The sequence below is a fragment of the Astyanax mexicanus genome, chromosome 25 (genome assembly GCF_023375975.1).
Source record: "Astyanax mexicanus isolate ESR-SI-001 chromosome 25, AstMex3_surface, whole genome shotgun sequence".
Classification (NCBI taxonomy): domain Eukaryota; kingdom Metazoa; phylum Chordata; class Actinopteri; order Characiformes; family Acestrorhamphidae; genus Astyanax; species Astyanax mexicanus.
This window is the reverse complement of record NC_064432.1, coordinates 7,740,889-7,758,679: the sequence shown is the minus strand read 5'-3', so window position 1 is coordinate 7,758,679 and position 17,791 is coordinate 7,740,889. Positions and strand designations below refer to the sequence as shown.

The 17,791-nt window shown below is 40.0% G+C and overlaps 1 protein-coding gene across 1 annotated transcript in view; it reads right to left on the bottom strand.

Annotated features, from left to right (window-relative positions):
• chrna8 (cholinergic receptor, nicotinic, alpha 8) overlaps window positions 1-17,791 on the bottom strand; it is a 103,808-nt gene that overhangs the window by 59,369 nt on the left and 26,648 nt on the right. The window contains exon 2 of the mRNA XM_022681759.2: window positions 13,881-14,020. Coding sequence (XP_022537480.2) covers window positions 13,881-14,020 — 140 coding nt within the window. The remainder of the gene's footprint in view (window positions 1-13,880; window positions 14,021-17,791) is intronic.

Below are 17,791 nucleotides of genomic sequence, written 5' to 3'. Positions count from 1 at the left end.
ATGGTAACCGATGGAGCATGCTGGTAACCCTGGCTGATTTTACTCTTTTATTTGCAAATAAATAATATATATATTTTTTAAGGCATGATATGTTTTTGTTTTATGCAACTAAAAGGTAAAAATAGATTAGCTGACTGTGTATGAATGTAGTATTGTGTGAAACATTGTAGCTGCTTAGTTTGATGATTTAGCTTTGATGGCTTATGCTAACTGTTTATTATATTATGATTCATTTACTTTTGCATTTCTACAAAGCATCTACTCAGAAATACATTAAATACATAAATAAAACTGACCAGACTCTGAGTATGAAGTGAGGAGAGGTATATAAAGTAAAGTAAGTCATGAATATGTTAATCAAACTAGTACATTTTACTCTGTATTAAGTTGTTTTCCAGTGTTGATTTCACATGTATTTGATTTAAAAAGTAAGACCTGACCGGCTAAAGCTACCATTAGCTAAGCAGGTTAGCCGATTTACCAGCTAAGCTAAATGCATTAGCCCGATTTCTGAGTACCAAACGCGGCTGACGCGCTAAGCTAACCCCCGCTAGCATGCTAAGCTAACCCCTGCCGGTGCGCTAGCAACAGTAAGTCCCCAAAGTGTATTAATGTAATTCCTGTCACTCAAGTTACTCCACAGTCCCCATAAATACATGCTGGCTGAAAGGACGTGCTTGTAATTATTGAACAGGCTGAGCGATAAACAAGATTCAGTCTTTCTCTTAATATCTCCCGCTGCCTGTTTCTGCCAATAACCATAACCGTAACAGTATCTTACTGCCTCTCTGTAAAAATTAACGCAGCTCTTGGCACCCACTCTCTGCTTTTAATGCTTTTAGGAGCTGTTTTTGGGCCTCAGACAGTTTGCTGCCCACCCAAACATCTAAAGTGCATTTGGCTATATTGCAGAGTTTTTAAAAAAGCTGCAAAGAGCAGAGAAAATGTTTTAAAAGACGTAGAATACTGTATATCTTTCTAACTGCTTAATCTGCAGTTGTAATGCTTCCTGGACCTATTTCTTCTACGGACACTCTCACACCAGAGTCACATGCTCCCCTTCAACCAACCATGGACAGCTCCCACGCTCGCTGTCACCTGAATTCTAATCTTCTACACCTGTGACTAATTTATGTATGTTGTTTAATTATGTATGTTTTTTCTGTTTTTAATTTTGTATTTGCTCTTTTTTTTTGCTACGTTTACATTACCAGGCTAAAGTGGCTCAAATCAGATTTTTCAATAAGCTGTGTAAACGTGCCAAATCAGATTTGAATCACTTTCATATATGTGGTCCTATATCGAATACATATCCAGTCCATGGACATGCGACATAAATGTGAGCGGTCAAATCGGAATTCATGCGTTTGAACTCCACTCCAGCAAAAGATGCTCCACAAATGAGCTGCTAACTCATCCTTTTCCTTTATAAAGCTTTGAGTCGTCTCTCAAATATGAGTTTTTTTTGTTGTGAAATAACTGAACCTGCTTTGGGACAGTCACATGGCTTGTTTTGTTTTGATACAGACGTCCAATCAGTGCATCAAAACACTTTGATTCAAATGAATCACATTTATGATTATGAGGACCCCCATAAAAGGGAAAATTAGCCCAGCACCCCCTGAGAAACTAATTCTGTTCGGATAGGGCTTAAGACAATTAAGAAACACAAAAAACTAATCCACCTGTAACAAAGCAATGAAACCAAGATGAAACAGGTGCCAGGTTGGTCTAAGCAGAATGCTTTTCCAGGTCATGAACAGTGTTGGGCACGTTACTTTGAAAAAGTAATTAGTTTTAGTTACTCCTTACTTCTCCAAAAAGGAACTGAGTTACTAACGGAGTTACTCCACTATAAAAGTAATTAGTTACCAGTAAAAGTAACTATCACGTTACTTTTATTATTCGCCTGTCAAAAAAAAGGAAATCAATTATGTATTTACTATTATTATTAGAAAAATAACAAAAAATAACAAACGAAAATAAACCCAAAATGTTGACAAAAATATAATCTAACGAATTTCAAAAGAAAAAAAACGAAATTCTCCACACAACCAAAGAAAATGACTAAAACTTGTAATACTGAAAAAAAACGGAAAAGACGGAAAAAACACGTCTGGGGTGAAATTAAACAAACCAAGCCACACTCAAAGGAAATATGTATATATAAACAAAACCAAATAATGGACAAAAACAACAATCTAATGACCGTTGAAATGGTATTAATATAACAGCTTCACCAAAATAGAGCTTAGATCGGGACCAAAAAATCAGACCCGACCCAGCCGGAGCCCGTGCACGTTCTGCCCGAGCCCGACTCAACCCGAACCATGAACTGTCATTATGAGCCCGACCCGACCCGATCCGCCCCATAAACTGTCTGTTTTCAGGCTGATTGAATGAGCGAAATATAATCAGAATTATGTTAATTAACACTGTAACATAGAAGCATAGAACTATTATTTAATTAAAATGATTTTTAAGAACAGCTACACACAGTGCTGCAAGTCAAACGCGGACTCGTTCACGTGCGCCCAGAGCTACGTGATTACAGTTTTCATTTTTATTATAGTTTAATTTTATTTTGTTTTTTATTTTTCTCAGTGTTTTCTGTCGTATTTTGTGGCTAGCGCGAGCGCTTTACACAAGAACTAACGGACCACGAGGTGCCGCGCGCTCGGCACAACACCGCCAGCTGTACAACTCCGCTGTACAACAGCGCTCATATATAAATTAAACACGAAAATGAGGGTATTCTATCAGTAATTTCAGTTCGTTTTAGTGAGTTTTATAAACACGAAATAAAGTTCGAGATAGTTCTGTTTTTTCCTTTTAATTACCGTTTTTATTAGATTCAGTTAACACAAATGTTTTTTCACTTTCAGTTTTCGCTATTTCGTTCGCTTTAGTGAACAATAATAATTGGTTACTTAGCAACATTGTGATTATCACACCAGAGCTTTATATAAAATAAAAATAGGAGCCCGATTTCGGGTCGGTCCTCGGGTCAGGTCGGGTTCGGACAGAGAATCTAAGCTCTAAAAGCAGCAGCACCACAAAAACCAGAGCAGCTAAAAAGAGTATAACTTCCTTAAATCGGAACTTGGCCTGTCCAGGGCAATCACTGAATTGATTAGAGCACGCAAATCGTCACTTCACCACGCCAAACCACGTAAACCTACAGGCACAGCGGCCAGAAGCTCAAGTTCACTGGAAAGAGAGAGGAGGTTTTAACCAGGGCAAAGCGAAGTTTCATTAAGCAAAAAGTTCATTAAGCAGCTAAAGTAACGTGCAGTAACGGGGTGTCGGAAATGGTAACGGCGTTATAGTTACAGTCAGAGTAATTAGTTACTGAAAAAAAGTAAGTTTTAAAGCCGTTACTCCCAACACTGGTCATGAAAGGACCCCTATCAAAGTATACAGAGAAACAGATAGAAAGACAGAGAGACAGATGTATGCCTCGTTCAACAGTTCATTAACACCCCCCCCCCCCCCCCCCCATTGGTTGATGTTCTGCGTTCATTAGAGTCCTTATCAGACAGGAGGCGTTTCTGGGTTCTGTGCATTAAAAAAAAGAGCTCGGCGGTTCTGGATAAGCTCCACTTATTTTCATCTGCATGGCTTCCCTCTGCCTTTACACTCCACAGATTCAATTTGTCAAGGCGAGGAGTGTAAACCCACACGGCTTTCGTATCGCACTCCTATCTCGTCAACAGCTAGCGCCCGCGGGGGGCCGGGGGGCCGCGCATTGTTCGCGTGCAGCTCGTCAGGGAGACGTGTCGGGATTGACGAGTCAGACAGACACGTGCTTTATGTGCTTTGACTGACTGATGTACTGTAGGTTCTGTTTCATTGACCTGTAAGACATCCCTTGTGAAAAAAGTATACTTAAATGATGCTGAAGTATGACTGCACTTAAAGACACACTAGGTAGGATTTCCTTGATTTTTTTTTTTTTTTTAAAGAAGTGAAATTACAGCTTCAAACTCACTGAGGCGCTGCATTGAGGTGTAATAGGAGGAGTAGCGGTGCTCTCGTGTCTGAGCTCAAACCAGACTCTATAAGTTTTCCTAGGTGGTCGCGGCCAACGCTCGCGAGAACTGCGACCTGCTTTCCAGAACTGCGACCTGCTTTCCGACCTGTATGTAGTTCTACAACAGTCCTACAAGGACTACAAAAAAAACACCATTGGTGTAGCAAGTTCTGAAGAAGTTGATTCATACTGTACAGACGCTAACTAACATGCAGACACTATGGCAGAAGCTGGAAAGAGACCAAATATGTCTGTAAAAAGCCAGAAAGCGAGAAAGAGAGAGACTAATTGTTGGACAAGTAAGTAGCATCTCATTTTGTTGCTCTGATGTTCTGCTGAGACAGTCTAGCTAGCTTCATATTCATAACGTTACTTCATAGAGTAGTCTGGGTTTTGTTGTTTACGGTTTTGTTGTTTGTGGATATTCTTACAACAGTTAGTTCTGACCTCACAATCTGATTGGTCATCACGGCCTTCTCACACTAAACTTGTATCACTTCGCCGACGCATTGGCGAGTAACGGTGTACATACCCACAGGACAGTTTTGAATCATCTAATGGAAGTTCCCCCCAAAAAATTCTCCTAATCTCTAGATGGGAAACTGTATAAACTAGGAATTATGATCTGGTGACCCTCATCGCATTCGCTGTTTTAGTTAGAGGAACCCCAGGACCTCATCGACAAGACACCATCCCCAACGAAATTACAGAGGTTGCCTGTTTAAAATGTTTGTTTTATCTGTGACTGATCTAAAGCATTAACGAAGGGTACGGTCAGCTTTTTGAGCAGAAATTAATGTAGCTCGAGGTATCAGATCTGCAGCACAGGACTTGTAGGAAAGCATTCAGACAGTGGGAAGAATTTCATCCGTAAACTTGGAGCAAGATTCAGAGTCATCAGACATGAAGGTTTCTGATAAATAAATATCAGAAGGTTTACGAGCCTGAGTATGAGTCAAAACACTAGCGGGAAATGGCGCAGAGAGGGCGTCATCTTCCAGGTAATTAATTACCTCTGGTAAACTGTATAATTTCCCATCAGGGAGGCCAACGAAATGAAACGTCGTCAACAGGTAGAATTCAAAACTTCCTGTACTTAAAGACACTGAATGCAACAGAATTCTGAACCTTGCCACAATATGAACTGCTGGAAGATGATGGAAAACTTTTCCTAAAATATACAACTGAGCTTCATCAGTGTCTCTCAAACTATTGATGGGCTCTGTTTGTTAAAGGAGGCAACATTCGTAAGGCATTAACCTTCTCAACAGAAGAACCTGAGCAAGAACCTTTACGCTGGACATTGGGACATGCAGCAACAAGGTGGCCTTGTTCACGACAGTAGAAACACTCTTTTGTGGCTTTTGTGGCAACGGTTCAACTAGAAACCTACTTTTATGTGATGAAATGAAGAGTCAAGTTCATGTTCATAAAGAGTTTTTAAGAGTTCAGAAATCAATATTTGGTGGAATAACCCTGGTTGTTTTTTAATCACAGTTTTCATGCATCTTGGCATCGTGTTCTCTCCTCCACCAGTCTTACACACTGCTTTTGGATAACTTTATGCTCTTTACACTCCTGATGCAAAAATTCAAGCAGTTCAGTTTGGTGGTTTGATGGTTTGTGATCATCCGTCTTCCTCTTGATTATGTTCCAGAGGTTTTCAATTTGGTAAAATCAAAGAAACTCATCATTTTATGGGTTAGAACAAATTTGTCTACTAATGTAGCAGCAACAGATACCGTAATTTCTGCAATATTAAGTGCACCTGAATGTGAGACGCACCTACTAATTGAAAAAAAAAATGTACAGAGACAGTCCGCACCTGACTATAAGTCGTAGTAGAAAGGTGTAAATATTTCATATTTACTGTTGTTTAATTTAACAGGCCACAGTTGAATTTAATATGTACACAAATAGCTTTAGCCTACATACCGCCAACAGTGCTGCATCTGTGCTGGTTGGCTTAAAAAAATATAATCTACCAGGAAAAAAGTCACGAGAGTAAAGTCGCTAAAGTCAGTAGCCTAGACTAGAATGGGTTAGAGCGGAAACTGTGCTTCTGGAAGAACCAGTGGTCAAAAATTCACATAAACACACTCCTAAACCTTGTGGAAATCATTCCCAGAAGAGTTGACACTGTTGTAGATGTAAAGGGTGGATCGACATCATATTAAACCCTACGGATTAAGACTGGGATGTCGCCCAATTCATGTACTTGCTTTGTCATGATGTTCAAAAGCTTTCTTGAGGCTTTGGGTTTCCATTGGGAAACCCAATGGAGAAAACCAATTAAACCAGCTTGACCATCTAGAATTGACTTCTTTTTCAGCAATTCTGTCATTAAATTTCCTACTTAATCAGGTCGGACACGTACGTTTCTCAGAGTCAAACCCCGAGCTTTCAAATGTGTCTGAGTCACAGTCTTCATTTCTGGCTTTTGTTGCCGAAGTGCGTCAGCGGTCCCACCTGAATAAGTACCCAGCCACCCAGAAGACCCTGCTGACGTTCAGATTCGGCTCATTTTGGAACAAATTAAAACCCACAACACTGCTCAGTGCAAAAACATCCCAGATCTCTTCCAGAAACATCAGGAGTCCCACACCTGCCCTCAGCCTGCCTATTCCTTCTTTTTGGATGGTTGTTAGGGTATTGTTCTGCAGCTTCTTTGATGTTGTAGGTGGTTGCTAAGGCATTGTGTACATGGATTTGGTGTTTCTTTGATTTTTACCGGAGGAAGACGGACGATCACAAACCATCAAACCAAACTGAACTGCTTGAAATGGAATTTTTGCACCAAGAGTGTAAAGAGCATAAAGTTATCCAAAAGCAGTGTGTAAGACTGGTGGTGGAGGAGAAGAACATGCCAATACACATACAAAAAAAAAAAACTGTGATTAAAAACCAGGGTTATTCCACCCAATATTGATTTCTGAACTCCTAAAACTTTATGAATATGAACTTGTTTCAGCCATTTCTAATTTTCTGCAAATGAACACTTTAAATGACACAAGTATTATTTGGAATTTGGGAGAAATGTTGTCCGTAGTTTATAGAATACAACAACAATGTTTATTTAACTCAAAGATATACCTATAAATAGCAAAATCAGAGAAACTGATTCAGAAACTGAAGTGCTCTCTTCATTTTTTCCAAAGCTGTATAATAGTGCATCAATTCAATTCAAGATGTGAAACCCGTTTATTATATAGATGTATAGTGTTTATTTCTTTACTTGTTAATGAAAACCCCAAAATCAGTCTCTCAGAAAATTAGAATATTATATAAGACCAATTGGTACTTTTGGCGGTATGGGCAGAGTTCCAACTTCTGCTGAAAAATGAAATCCGCATCTCCATTAAAAAGTTAAGAGTCAACAGAGGGAAGTATGAGGTGCTGGCTCTCCAAACCATCACTGATCATCAGTAAATTTTACATTTCATTTTCATTTGTAAATCAAGGGGGCAGAGTCTAGAAGAAGAGTTAGCTTCATATCAGCTGCTATTTATTAAAACAGCTTATCGAATGGGTATTTCATTAGCTTAGCCACCTAGCTGACCAGTAAACCACCAGTTTTCCACCAGTAGAGAAATTTGCTGACGTGTAGTTTTTCTACTGATGGAAAGGGCACTAATGTGTTAGCTAGGTAGCAAGATAGGTAGTCCATTGGTGTTGCCTTGCCAGTAAGCTCAGATTGCAACAGAAACACACCAGCACATGTCAGCGCATGAGTCAACACCGAGGCAAAATATTCCTTTCTACACGTCTTCATGGGTTTCCCTCGTTCACCGTTGACGGGTGAAGCTCCTTAGCGTGCAGGTCTGCCCAACCACGTAACAGAACAGCTGCCACTTCCCCCTCAAACCCCCTCCTCCGCCTCTATTGCAGAGCCGGTCATGCGTTCAGAAGTTTCTTGGTCGCAGCCTATGGGCCTCGCACCATCTGGGTCCAGTAGAGCGGTGGCGGCTGTGAGGAAGCGTCAGGATAAACAGATAGCTTACGTTCAGGAGGTGAGAGAACGGGATGAGCAGCGGGACGGTCAGAGTCAGGTCACGTTTCTGCAGATGAAACACTCACCACACTCCGCACTGTTCACTCGTTAACCAACGCGTCATCAGCAGGGGTCCGTTTAGAGACGTCAGGTCTGAACAGAAAGCTTAGCTTGGGTGATTAGAATCCCTTCTAGACAAATAGACAAATGTCTTAGTTTAGCTTAACTATCCAGCTCACTAATTAGTGCCCTTTTCTCCAGTAGAAAGAGTGAGACGGAGCAAAGAAGAGTAAGGTAAAGTGGTAAAGCCAAGTATAGAGAGGTAGAGTGAGGCAGAGAGAGGTAGATCAAGGTAAAATGAGGTAGAGTCAAGGCGAAAAAGAGGGGTTTCCCTCTTTTACCATTTACAGGAAGCATTTCCCTCTGGGATCAATAAAGTATCTATCTATCTATCTATCTATCTATCTATCTATCTATCTATCTATCTATCTATCTATCTATCTATCTATCTGTCTATCTATCTATCTATCTATCTATCTAGAGCAAGATAAAATAAGGTAGAGCAAGGTAGAGAGACAGACTAAGACAAAGCAATGTAGGGAAAGGTAGTGGGGTAGAGCAAGGCAAAATGAGGTACAGCAATGTAGAATAAGGCAGAATGAGGTAGAGCAAGGTAGAGAGGCAGAGTAAGGCAGAGGTAGAGCAAGGCAGAATAATCTAGGACAAGGTAGAGAGGCAGAGTAAGACAGAGGTAGAGTAACTCAGAATAATCTAGGACATGGTAGAGAGGCAGAGTAGGGTAGAGCAAAGGCAGAACATGGCAGAGTGAGGTAGAGTGAGGAACTGTGAGGGCTAGTGAGATAGCACATAAGCAGTGAGAGAGCAAGGCAGAGCATGGTATAGTAAGGTAGTGTGGCAGAATAAGTTAGGGCAGGGTAGAGTGAGGCAAAATGAGTGAGTGGCAGAATGAGGTAGAATGTGGCAGAATGAGATAGGACGAGTGATATAGAGCAAGGGCGAGTGAGGTAGAACATGGTAGTGGGGGGCAGAATGAGGTAAAGTGACATAAGGTGAGGTTGAATGAGGTACAATGATCTAGAGTGAGGGAGAATGATAAAGACTGAGGTAAAGAGAGATACAGTGAGGTAAAATAAGGTAAAAAGTGAGGTAAAGTAGTATAAAGCAAGGTATTGAATGGTCTAGTGAGGCAGAATGTGGCAGAGCAAGGTAGAATGAAATAGAGTGAGGTAAAATGAGGCAGAGCCAGGTAGAGAGGCAGAGCAAGGGAGAGTGAGGTAGGACAAGGTAGAGTGAGGCAGAGGGATTTAGAGCAGGGTAGAGTGAGGTAGAATGAGGTAAAGCGAGGTAGAGTGATATACAGTGCAGTTGAGCGAGGTCTAATGAGGTACAATGAGGCAAGGTAAAAAAGTGAAGAATAGTCGAGGTAGAATGAGGTTGAGTGAGGTAGAGTGAGGCAGAAAGATTCGGAGGGAGGTAAAGTGAGGTAGAGCGAGGTAGAACCCATGCACCACACTACTTGTTCTCGAGGGAAAAATGACTGAAGCCAATCCGAGTGCTGAAATACTTGCAATAGGCTTTTTTTTTTGTGTTGCTAATATATTATGTTGCACATCGACATCCTACAGTATGTTTCCTGTACATCGCTTTATTTCTACATATTGTGCATTTTAACAAACTACAGCACTAAACGAAACACTCGCACGAGACCCTGAAGATTAATGATGCCTCCATTCAAGCCCGCAGTAAAGAGAACTCTTTCAAAATCTTTTTTAAAAGCTTTTGATTTTGTCCGCTAATGAAACGCTAAGCAGGACTTGCTTTAGAATCAGCCGAACGCCGCGTTCTCCGCGCACGCCGAGGTCGTATAAGTAATCAGAGCGTGGCCTTTGTCTAAGGCTGGTGTCTTCTGAAGCTGTAATTAATCAGTCAGGCCTCCGTTTGATGAGCACTTGTTTGAGATGGTCTGAAGTGCTGCCTCGTGCCGTTCTGAAAGCTCCTGTTGATCAGTATGCGTCTGGCGCGTCGCCTGGACCACTCTGAGTATTTAGTAGGACACTGTGGACGAAGACGACCTTAGTTTTGTGATGGGAGTTGTTTCAGCTTGATTAGCCTCATTCGACAATTCAGGCGAATTTAAAATTGTCAACAGTCAATAAAAAAAAGGACTGGAATTGCATCAATTTCCTTTTTTTTTCTACACCCATTATTAATTTGATCAATTCGACCGATCGTATATAGGACATTATGTAGTTCTATAATAACAGTCTGTTTTCCTTCAAATTCTCTGTATACTTTATTGGCCTACTGTATTTTTCGCACTACAGTAACACTAGTAAGGAACAGGGGTGTCGCCACGCACCCCAGCGAGTTCACACACGTCACACATGGTATTTCTCACGCTTGCCAATCCATCGGCTGCATATTATAATGTACTCTCGTTGAGCCAATCAGAATATAGATCGCTCTGTTGTTAGGCAGACCTGGTCAAAGAGGGCGGAGTTTCAGCCAGAGTATCAGGCGCGAAGAAGCGTCCGATTCGGAAGTTCTGAAACACACGTCGGTGAACACCTGAAGGAGAACGACGGCAACCCAACCCACATCCCCCCGTTGAGCAACTGAAGAAGAACTGTGCGCACCCAACAACACCAACACCAACAACAAGCGCTGTATCTTAATCTACACAAATATCTCTCCTGAAAACTTCAAATTATTTGGGTGAGTAAAGCGCTTCCGTTTATTTACATTAAGCTTCAATTTCCAGATTTCCTCTAAGGCTGGGTGCAGCAGCATTAGCATTACCAGCTAACCACTAGTGCTAGCCGTGGTTAAGTGGCTCATGCCGCCCGACGGCGCTATACAGACGAACTCTGAGAGTTCTGTTAAGCCGGGATGAAATTAGCTAGCAGTTCGTCGCACGTAGCTTATTTTTACATGGTAAACACGCAGCCTTTATACTTGCCTCTGAATGACAAAAGAGCTAGCGCTTAGCACGGTTAGCAAGTAATGCTAATACTGCTCCAGCAGTGCTATCTGCTAATGCTAATGCTGCTGCACCCAGTCTTAATGGAAATCTGGAAATCTAAGCTTACTGTAAATTGGGGCTGCAGCAATAAGTCGATATAGTTGACAATGAGTCGTCCAAACACAACAAATTACATATTTACCCATAAAATAATCAGTACTTTCCATGTTTTAACAACATCTGATCATTTAAATGTCTTTTAAATCTCATGTTTAGCTGTTCTTCTAGAAATAATCGTTGACTAATCGACTAGTCCGTACAAGTAATTGTCAGATTAGTCGATTAAATAATTAGAAGTGCTTTACTCACCCAAATAAACAGCTTTCAGGAAATAAATCTGTGTAGATTAACTTAAAAAAAAAAAAGTTTTTACAGTTCTGTTTACTTTAGTTATCCATCCACCATCACCACCACCCAGCAGCAAGACCTGCTGAATTAGAAGGAAAACATGGCAACACCCCTGTTCCTTACTAGTGTTGCGTAATGCGCCTTAAAATACAGTGCTTTTTATGGTGAGAAAAATACGGTAAACCAGTGTCTGACGAGAGCTCTGGGTCATCTCTGAGTTTCCCCGGCTGCTGTGTATATAGCAGCTCAGAGTCTAATAACAACAATGTTTAGAATCATTGATTCGAATTTGCATTTGAGTTGTGAACTGATTTAATCAGTCTCAGTGAGACTATACACTCTACCCAACATGCAATTCCCTCGAAGCTTCCAAACACCACACAGATCAGCGTGAAAATGATGATCTCATGCTCCCTGAACCACTCTTTCACAATTCCAACCGCATGAATCCTGGCATTGTTCATCTTGGAATATGGACGTGTTCGTATGGGAATAAAAAGTGTATCCATTGATGTAAGAATAACCTGGTGTATATTCAGTATATTCAGGTAGTCAGCTGACCTCATTCTTTCAGCACATACTGTTGCTGAACCTAAACCTGCAGACCAACTGCAGCATCAACCAACCCCACATCATTTTACCTACATACATCCAGGTGGAGACTTTTTTATTTGCCAGGCAGTGCATATAAACATGCTATAAAACTAAATTAAAGCCCTATCGGAAGGGATTAGTTTCTCAGGGGGTCCTGGAGTAATTTTCTCTTTTATGGGGGGGTCCTCTGTGATTTTATTCCCGTCTGGAAAGACCATGTACGCGTTTTTTTCTCAGACTCTGTCCTCTGAGTCCTGTCCAGAGTTTCGCCACCGCGCATTTAATAAAATAGCTTTTTGTCCACTGCTACGCACTGTAGTTACACATTGGGTGCACGCGTTTCCACGGAGATCCACGTAAAACACAACAGCGAGTGAAAATGGAGGAACTACTGAACTGAACTGTCATGTGACCGAGAAAGCCAAAAAACTCACTTTTTTTGTTTTTAGTCCCTCTAAGAAACTAATACCATCCGGATAGGGCTTTAGTAACTAAAAAAAATATTGTGATTTTAATCTAGTATTAATCAGCAGCTCATCTGATGATGTTAAATTTGATAAATTCCTCAGTATTCGTTGCAAAACGATGAGAAATCAGAAGACGTGAAATTGAGTTTTGTGAACCTAAGAACGACTGAGCAGAGCTGGAGAACAGAGCGCGAGAGCGAAAGAGAGAAGAAATCAGAATCTGCTGCTCCTGTGCTTCTGAGATTGAGACTAGTGTGTGTGTGTGTGTGTGTGTGTGTGTGTGTGTTTGCTCACGGTGTGTGATTGAATTTTCATGCTGAAATGCAGTAGATAGTGGAGACCTGTATTACATTCTGATTCTGATACAGAAATGCAGAACTCTCTCTCGCCTGCTCTCTCTCTCTCTCTCTCTCTCTTGCTCACTCGCTCTCTTTCATTCGCTCACCCTCTTGATCTCTCACTTTCTCTCTTAATATCAAGCTTTCTTTCTTGATCCCATTCTCTTCCTCTCTTTCTCTTCCTCTCTCTCGCGCTCTCTGATAATAAAAAATCACAACTCTCTCTCTTGCTCGCTCTTTCTCTCGCTCACTTGCTCTCTCTCTCCCATTCGCTTACACTCTCTCTCTCTCTCTCTCTCTCTCTCTCTCTATCTCTCCCTCACTTGCTCTCTCTCTCCCATTCGCTCTGTCTCTCTCTCTCTCTATCTCTCGCTCACTTGCTCTCTCTCTCCCATTCGCTCTGTCTCTCTCTCTCTCTCTATCTCTCGCTCACTTGCTTTCTCTCTCCCATTCACTTACACTCTCTCTCTCTCTCTCTTTTAAAGGTCTTATTCCATCATTTTTTCATTCATTTTAAAATAAGAACATTTACTGTAATGTTCAGAAAACTACGCCAAAAAAAACAAAAAAAAAATACTTTACTTACTAAAAATTGTTAGCTGGTTTTAGTCATTTATCAAATTCCATTTTGTCAGTGTTGCATTTATTGTTTTATTATTTGTTACATTTAATTATACCATGGTTAGTTCCGTCCCTGCAAAGTGATTGGCTGAGAGGCTTTTTATGAGTGACGTTATTAGCCGGTAATGTACTGTAACTGAAGCTCTCCATGTATTACTTCGCCACATACAGATAACCTAGCAATCTAGCAACCTAGCAACGATGCAGCGCTTACAAGCCAAACAGCACAGCTACAAACAGAGCAGCAATGGAACTATTTTAACTCGCAGAGTTTTTAGAACCAAACAAATCGTATTTTCTCCTCCTCTTCTGATTCAACAGTAGCCTAGAACCTTTTCTTACATTTCTAATGACACATCCTTTCTGTGATGGACTAAGCAAGAGAAATTGTTTTAAATTTACTTTAAATAAGAGAATAAAGCAAAGCACATTCTCTAAAACTCACCACGTCTATAATCTGGAGCAGCGTAAGTCCCAGTTCCACCACGAGCGGGGCCGAGTCATTGGCTACGGGCCTCTCCAGCCGGTTGTAATTGGTCAGCAGCTCTTTATAAAGCCTCCTCTGGTGTTCCCCCTGCAGAGAGTCTATAGAGGGGAAAGAAAGAGATTAATATATACAGTATTTTGGAAAAAAAAAAAACAGGTCACTGGAGAGTGTTGGAGAATAGCTGGAGTGAATTATTAGCGCAGCTAATGGCTTGATTGGAACGGGCTTTGATTGACAGCACAGTAATTGAGACTAATTCACCCTGACTTACAGGAGTTCACGAGGAGAAACGTCAAAAAGAAAGAAAGATCAAGGGATTAAACCAGCAAGGAAATGGTAAAAAAAAAAAAAATAACAGAACAGAATGTTGTTACGAACTTTATCTGAGGAGCTCCTGCTGCTGTTCCTCACTGTATGAGTGTTTTTATCCGAGTAAAATAGAAAAACAACAGCAAACAGCAATTATTCACTTAGAAAAGAGACGAATAGAGTCGCGCAATCAATCCACAGCTCGGAAAAAGTTCCTCTATCCCCCCAGTCGAGTCCAGAAGCGGAACTGGGTGCGAAATCAGTTATTCAGCACAAGAGATAAAACTCTATAAAACCCGAGGTATACAAGTTGCAAACAAACTTCAAGAGCAGTAACTATAGCTGTGTTTAAATATATTAATACTATAACTTGAAGGATTTATTTTAACATTTTAATGCACACTGAACTGAATTCATTTGTTAACTAGAGAAAGAAGGCAATTGTGACTGATTTTAATACTTTAATGCCTTTAATGGCTTCAAGAATAACAATTTGTGCAATAGAGCTTTTGAGAAATATCTCTTCGAATACTTTTTGAGCATTTTAGGATCATTTATAGTGTTTAAGGAACTATTTAAAATAGTTAGATTTGTAAAGAAAGGAGTGTTAAAGTTCTCTTTTTAAGGTCTATCGTTTAAATATATTCTTCAGCTGTTTTTTTCTGATAATAAAGACTGATTTCTTCATATATTGTGTAATATTTGTGGGACAAAGTAAACTCAATATCAGATATAGCTAGCATGCATACAAAGAAGTTATCTGAAAGAATAAATTATTAAATTAGCAGCATTTGTTTGAGTGGTAAATTATCAGCGTTTAAGGTTAAACAGCAAATTAGGAGCATTTAAGGTGGAATGTAAGTTAGCAGCATTTGTTTGAATGGTAAATTAGCAACATTTAAGGTTAAACAGTAAGTTAGGAGCATTTAAGGTGGAATGTAAATTAGCAGCATTTGTTTGAATGGTAAATTAGCAGCATTTAAGGTTAAACAGCAAATTAGGAGCATTTAAGGTGGAATGTAAGTTAGCAGCATTTGTTTGAATGGTAAATTAGCAGCATTTAAGGTTAAACAGCAAATTAGGAGCATTTAAGGTGGAATGTAAATTAGCAGCATTTGTTTGAATGGTAAATTAGCAGCATTTAAGGTTAAACAGCAAATTAGGAGCATTTAAGGTGGAATGTAAGTTAGCAGCATTTGTTTGAATGGTAAATTAGCAGCATTTAAGGTTAAACAGCAAATTAGGAGCATTTAAGGTGGAATGTAAGTTAGCAGCATTTGTTTGAATGGTAAATTAGCAGCATTTAAGGTTAAACAGCAAATTAGGAGCATTTAAGGTGGAATGTAAATTAGCAGCATTTGTTTATATGGTAAGTTAGTAGCATTTAAGGTTAAATAGTAAATTAGGAGCATTTAAGGTGGAATGTAAGTTAGCAGCATTTGTTTGAATGGTAAATTAGCAGCATTTAAGGTTAAACAGCAAATTAGGAGCATTTAAGGTGGAATGTAAATTAGCAGCATTTGTTTATATGGTAAGTTAGTAGCATTTAAGGTTAAATAGTAAATTAGGAGCATTTAAGGTGGAATGTAAGTTAGCAGCATTTGTTTGAATGGTAAATTAGCAGCGTTTAAGGTGGAACTTTTGCATAGTACGATAAACTACAAATAAATAAATGATAATAAATAATAATAATAAAAATATATTACGGATCTGCAGTAATGAACCAGAAGATAAACTGGGAGAGAAAATAGGTAATAAACAGGTAATAAAAACTGGAGTACACACATATACATAATTAAAATGTAAAAAAAAAAAAAAAAGACCTGAATATATGGAAAAGTTGGATTGTGACCCTTTTCACACCAGGTGTTGGTCTTGGAATTGAGGTGTTAGTAGCGTTAGTGGCGTGTTGTGTAGAGGGTGTGAGTGTGTGTGTGTGTGTGTGTGTTTGGGTAAAGTGGGGCAGGGTTGCATAAGCGCAATCTCATCTGTTTCACACGGGACCGCAGAGGGCAGAGCAAAAAGCTTGGTTGACGCTCTCCTGGGTCCAACAGTGAATGAGAAAATGAATGAATGATCAGATTAAGAGAGTCTGTGTGTTTATATGTGTGTGTATATTTGTGCATGCATGTGTGTGTGTGTGTGTGTGTGTGTGTGTGTGTGTGATGAGCGTGAGCTTCTGTCTCTGAATCATTTCAGGCATCCAGAACACGTCCATGAGGGACGAGGCTCCAGCTAAATCTGTTTAACATGAGGAAATCCTGTCACGAATTCGCTGACTTCGCTTGCACACCCTGAACTAATGCTATACTAATGACCACGGTCACTTTCACACAGCGGGAGAGTACAGCTCACTCTGATGAAGAGTGTGTTTAGATAGGGATGCCCTGTTCTGGTACAGAAGCAGTGATCTTTAATAAAACGTTTCTACCGTCTCCAAAAGGCCTGGAGTTCTTCAAAGTTCTGATTTCTTCAAAAAAAATAATCTTCTAAGAATCTTCTTTAAAGATCTTCTTTAAAAAAAATTGATTTGGCACGTTTACACAGCCACATTGAGCAAAAAACTCAGATTTGAGTCAGTATCTGACCCATGTACGTGCGACATGAATGTGAACAGTCTACAAATTAGAATTCACGCGTCTTTTCGCTTTTAAGCGTTAGCATTAGCGCTACGTGCTTCTCTTTCCTACCCACACACTGCATCTCTTGGTGCAGCTGTGCAGCTATAGCTGCAAAAAAAAAAAAAAAAACAGCAAAAGCAAACCGCCTGGCCTTTTTTTTTTTTTTTACCGGAACCACGACCAGACCAGCTGTTTAAAAGACGCTCCACATACGAGCTGCTAACAAACGCATCCATTTCCCTTTATAAAGCTACGACTGATTCGTTCACATTACACACAGATACAGATCACTTACAGGTCATTTGTGAAGAATGTGAACCATCAAGATAGCTAAATCTGATCTGAGCAAAAAAATCTGATTTGAGCGATGTAGCTTGTAATTTGAACGTAGCCTATGTCAGGACCAGATCTTTTCCAGGTACATTCATGCAGTTTTCAACAAGACAATGCAAAACCAGCTCTGATATCTTAAATTCAGTCTTTTTCTGCATCGTAGATTAACACTAAAGTCATCCAAACTGTGGAATTGTTTAGTAGATAAAAATGAGAAGAAAAAAAACTGAATATATTTTATATTTCAGTTTCTTCAAACTATGCACCTCTTGCTTAGATGACAACCTATTTTTTGCACATCTTGGCTTTATTTTCTTAGTCTGCTTTATGAGGTAGAGTCGTCTGGAACACTCAGCTTTCAGTTAACAGCTGTGCTTGAACTTGTCAAGAGTTAATTATTCGGTTTCCTTGCCCTCTTAATGTTGGTTGAGAGCAACTTTGAAAGTATTCTCAAAATCATCAAAAATGTTATGATGAAACTGGCACTCATCAGGACTGCACCAGCAGAGAAAGCCCAAGAGATACCACTGTTGCACAGGATAAGTTAATCAGGAGTTACCAGCCTCAGCAGAAGAATACAGCTTACTCTCATGATTGTTGGCCTGA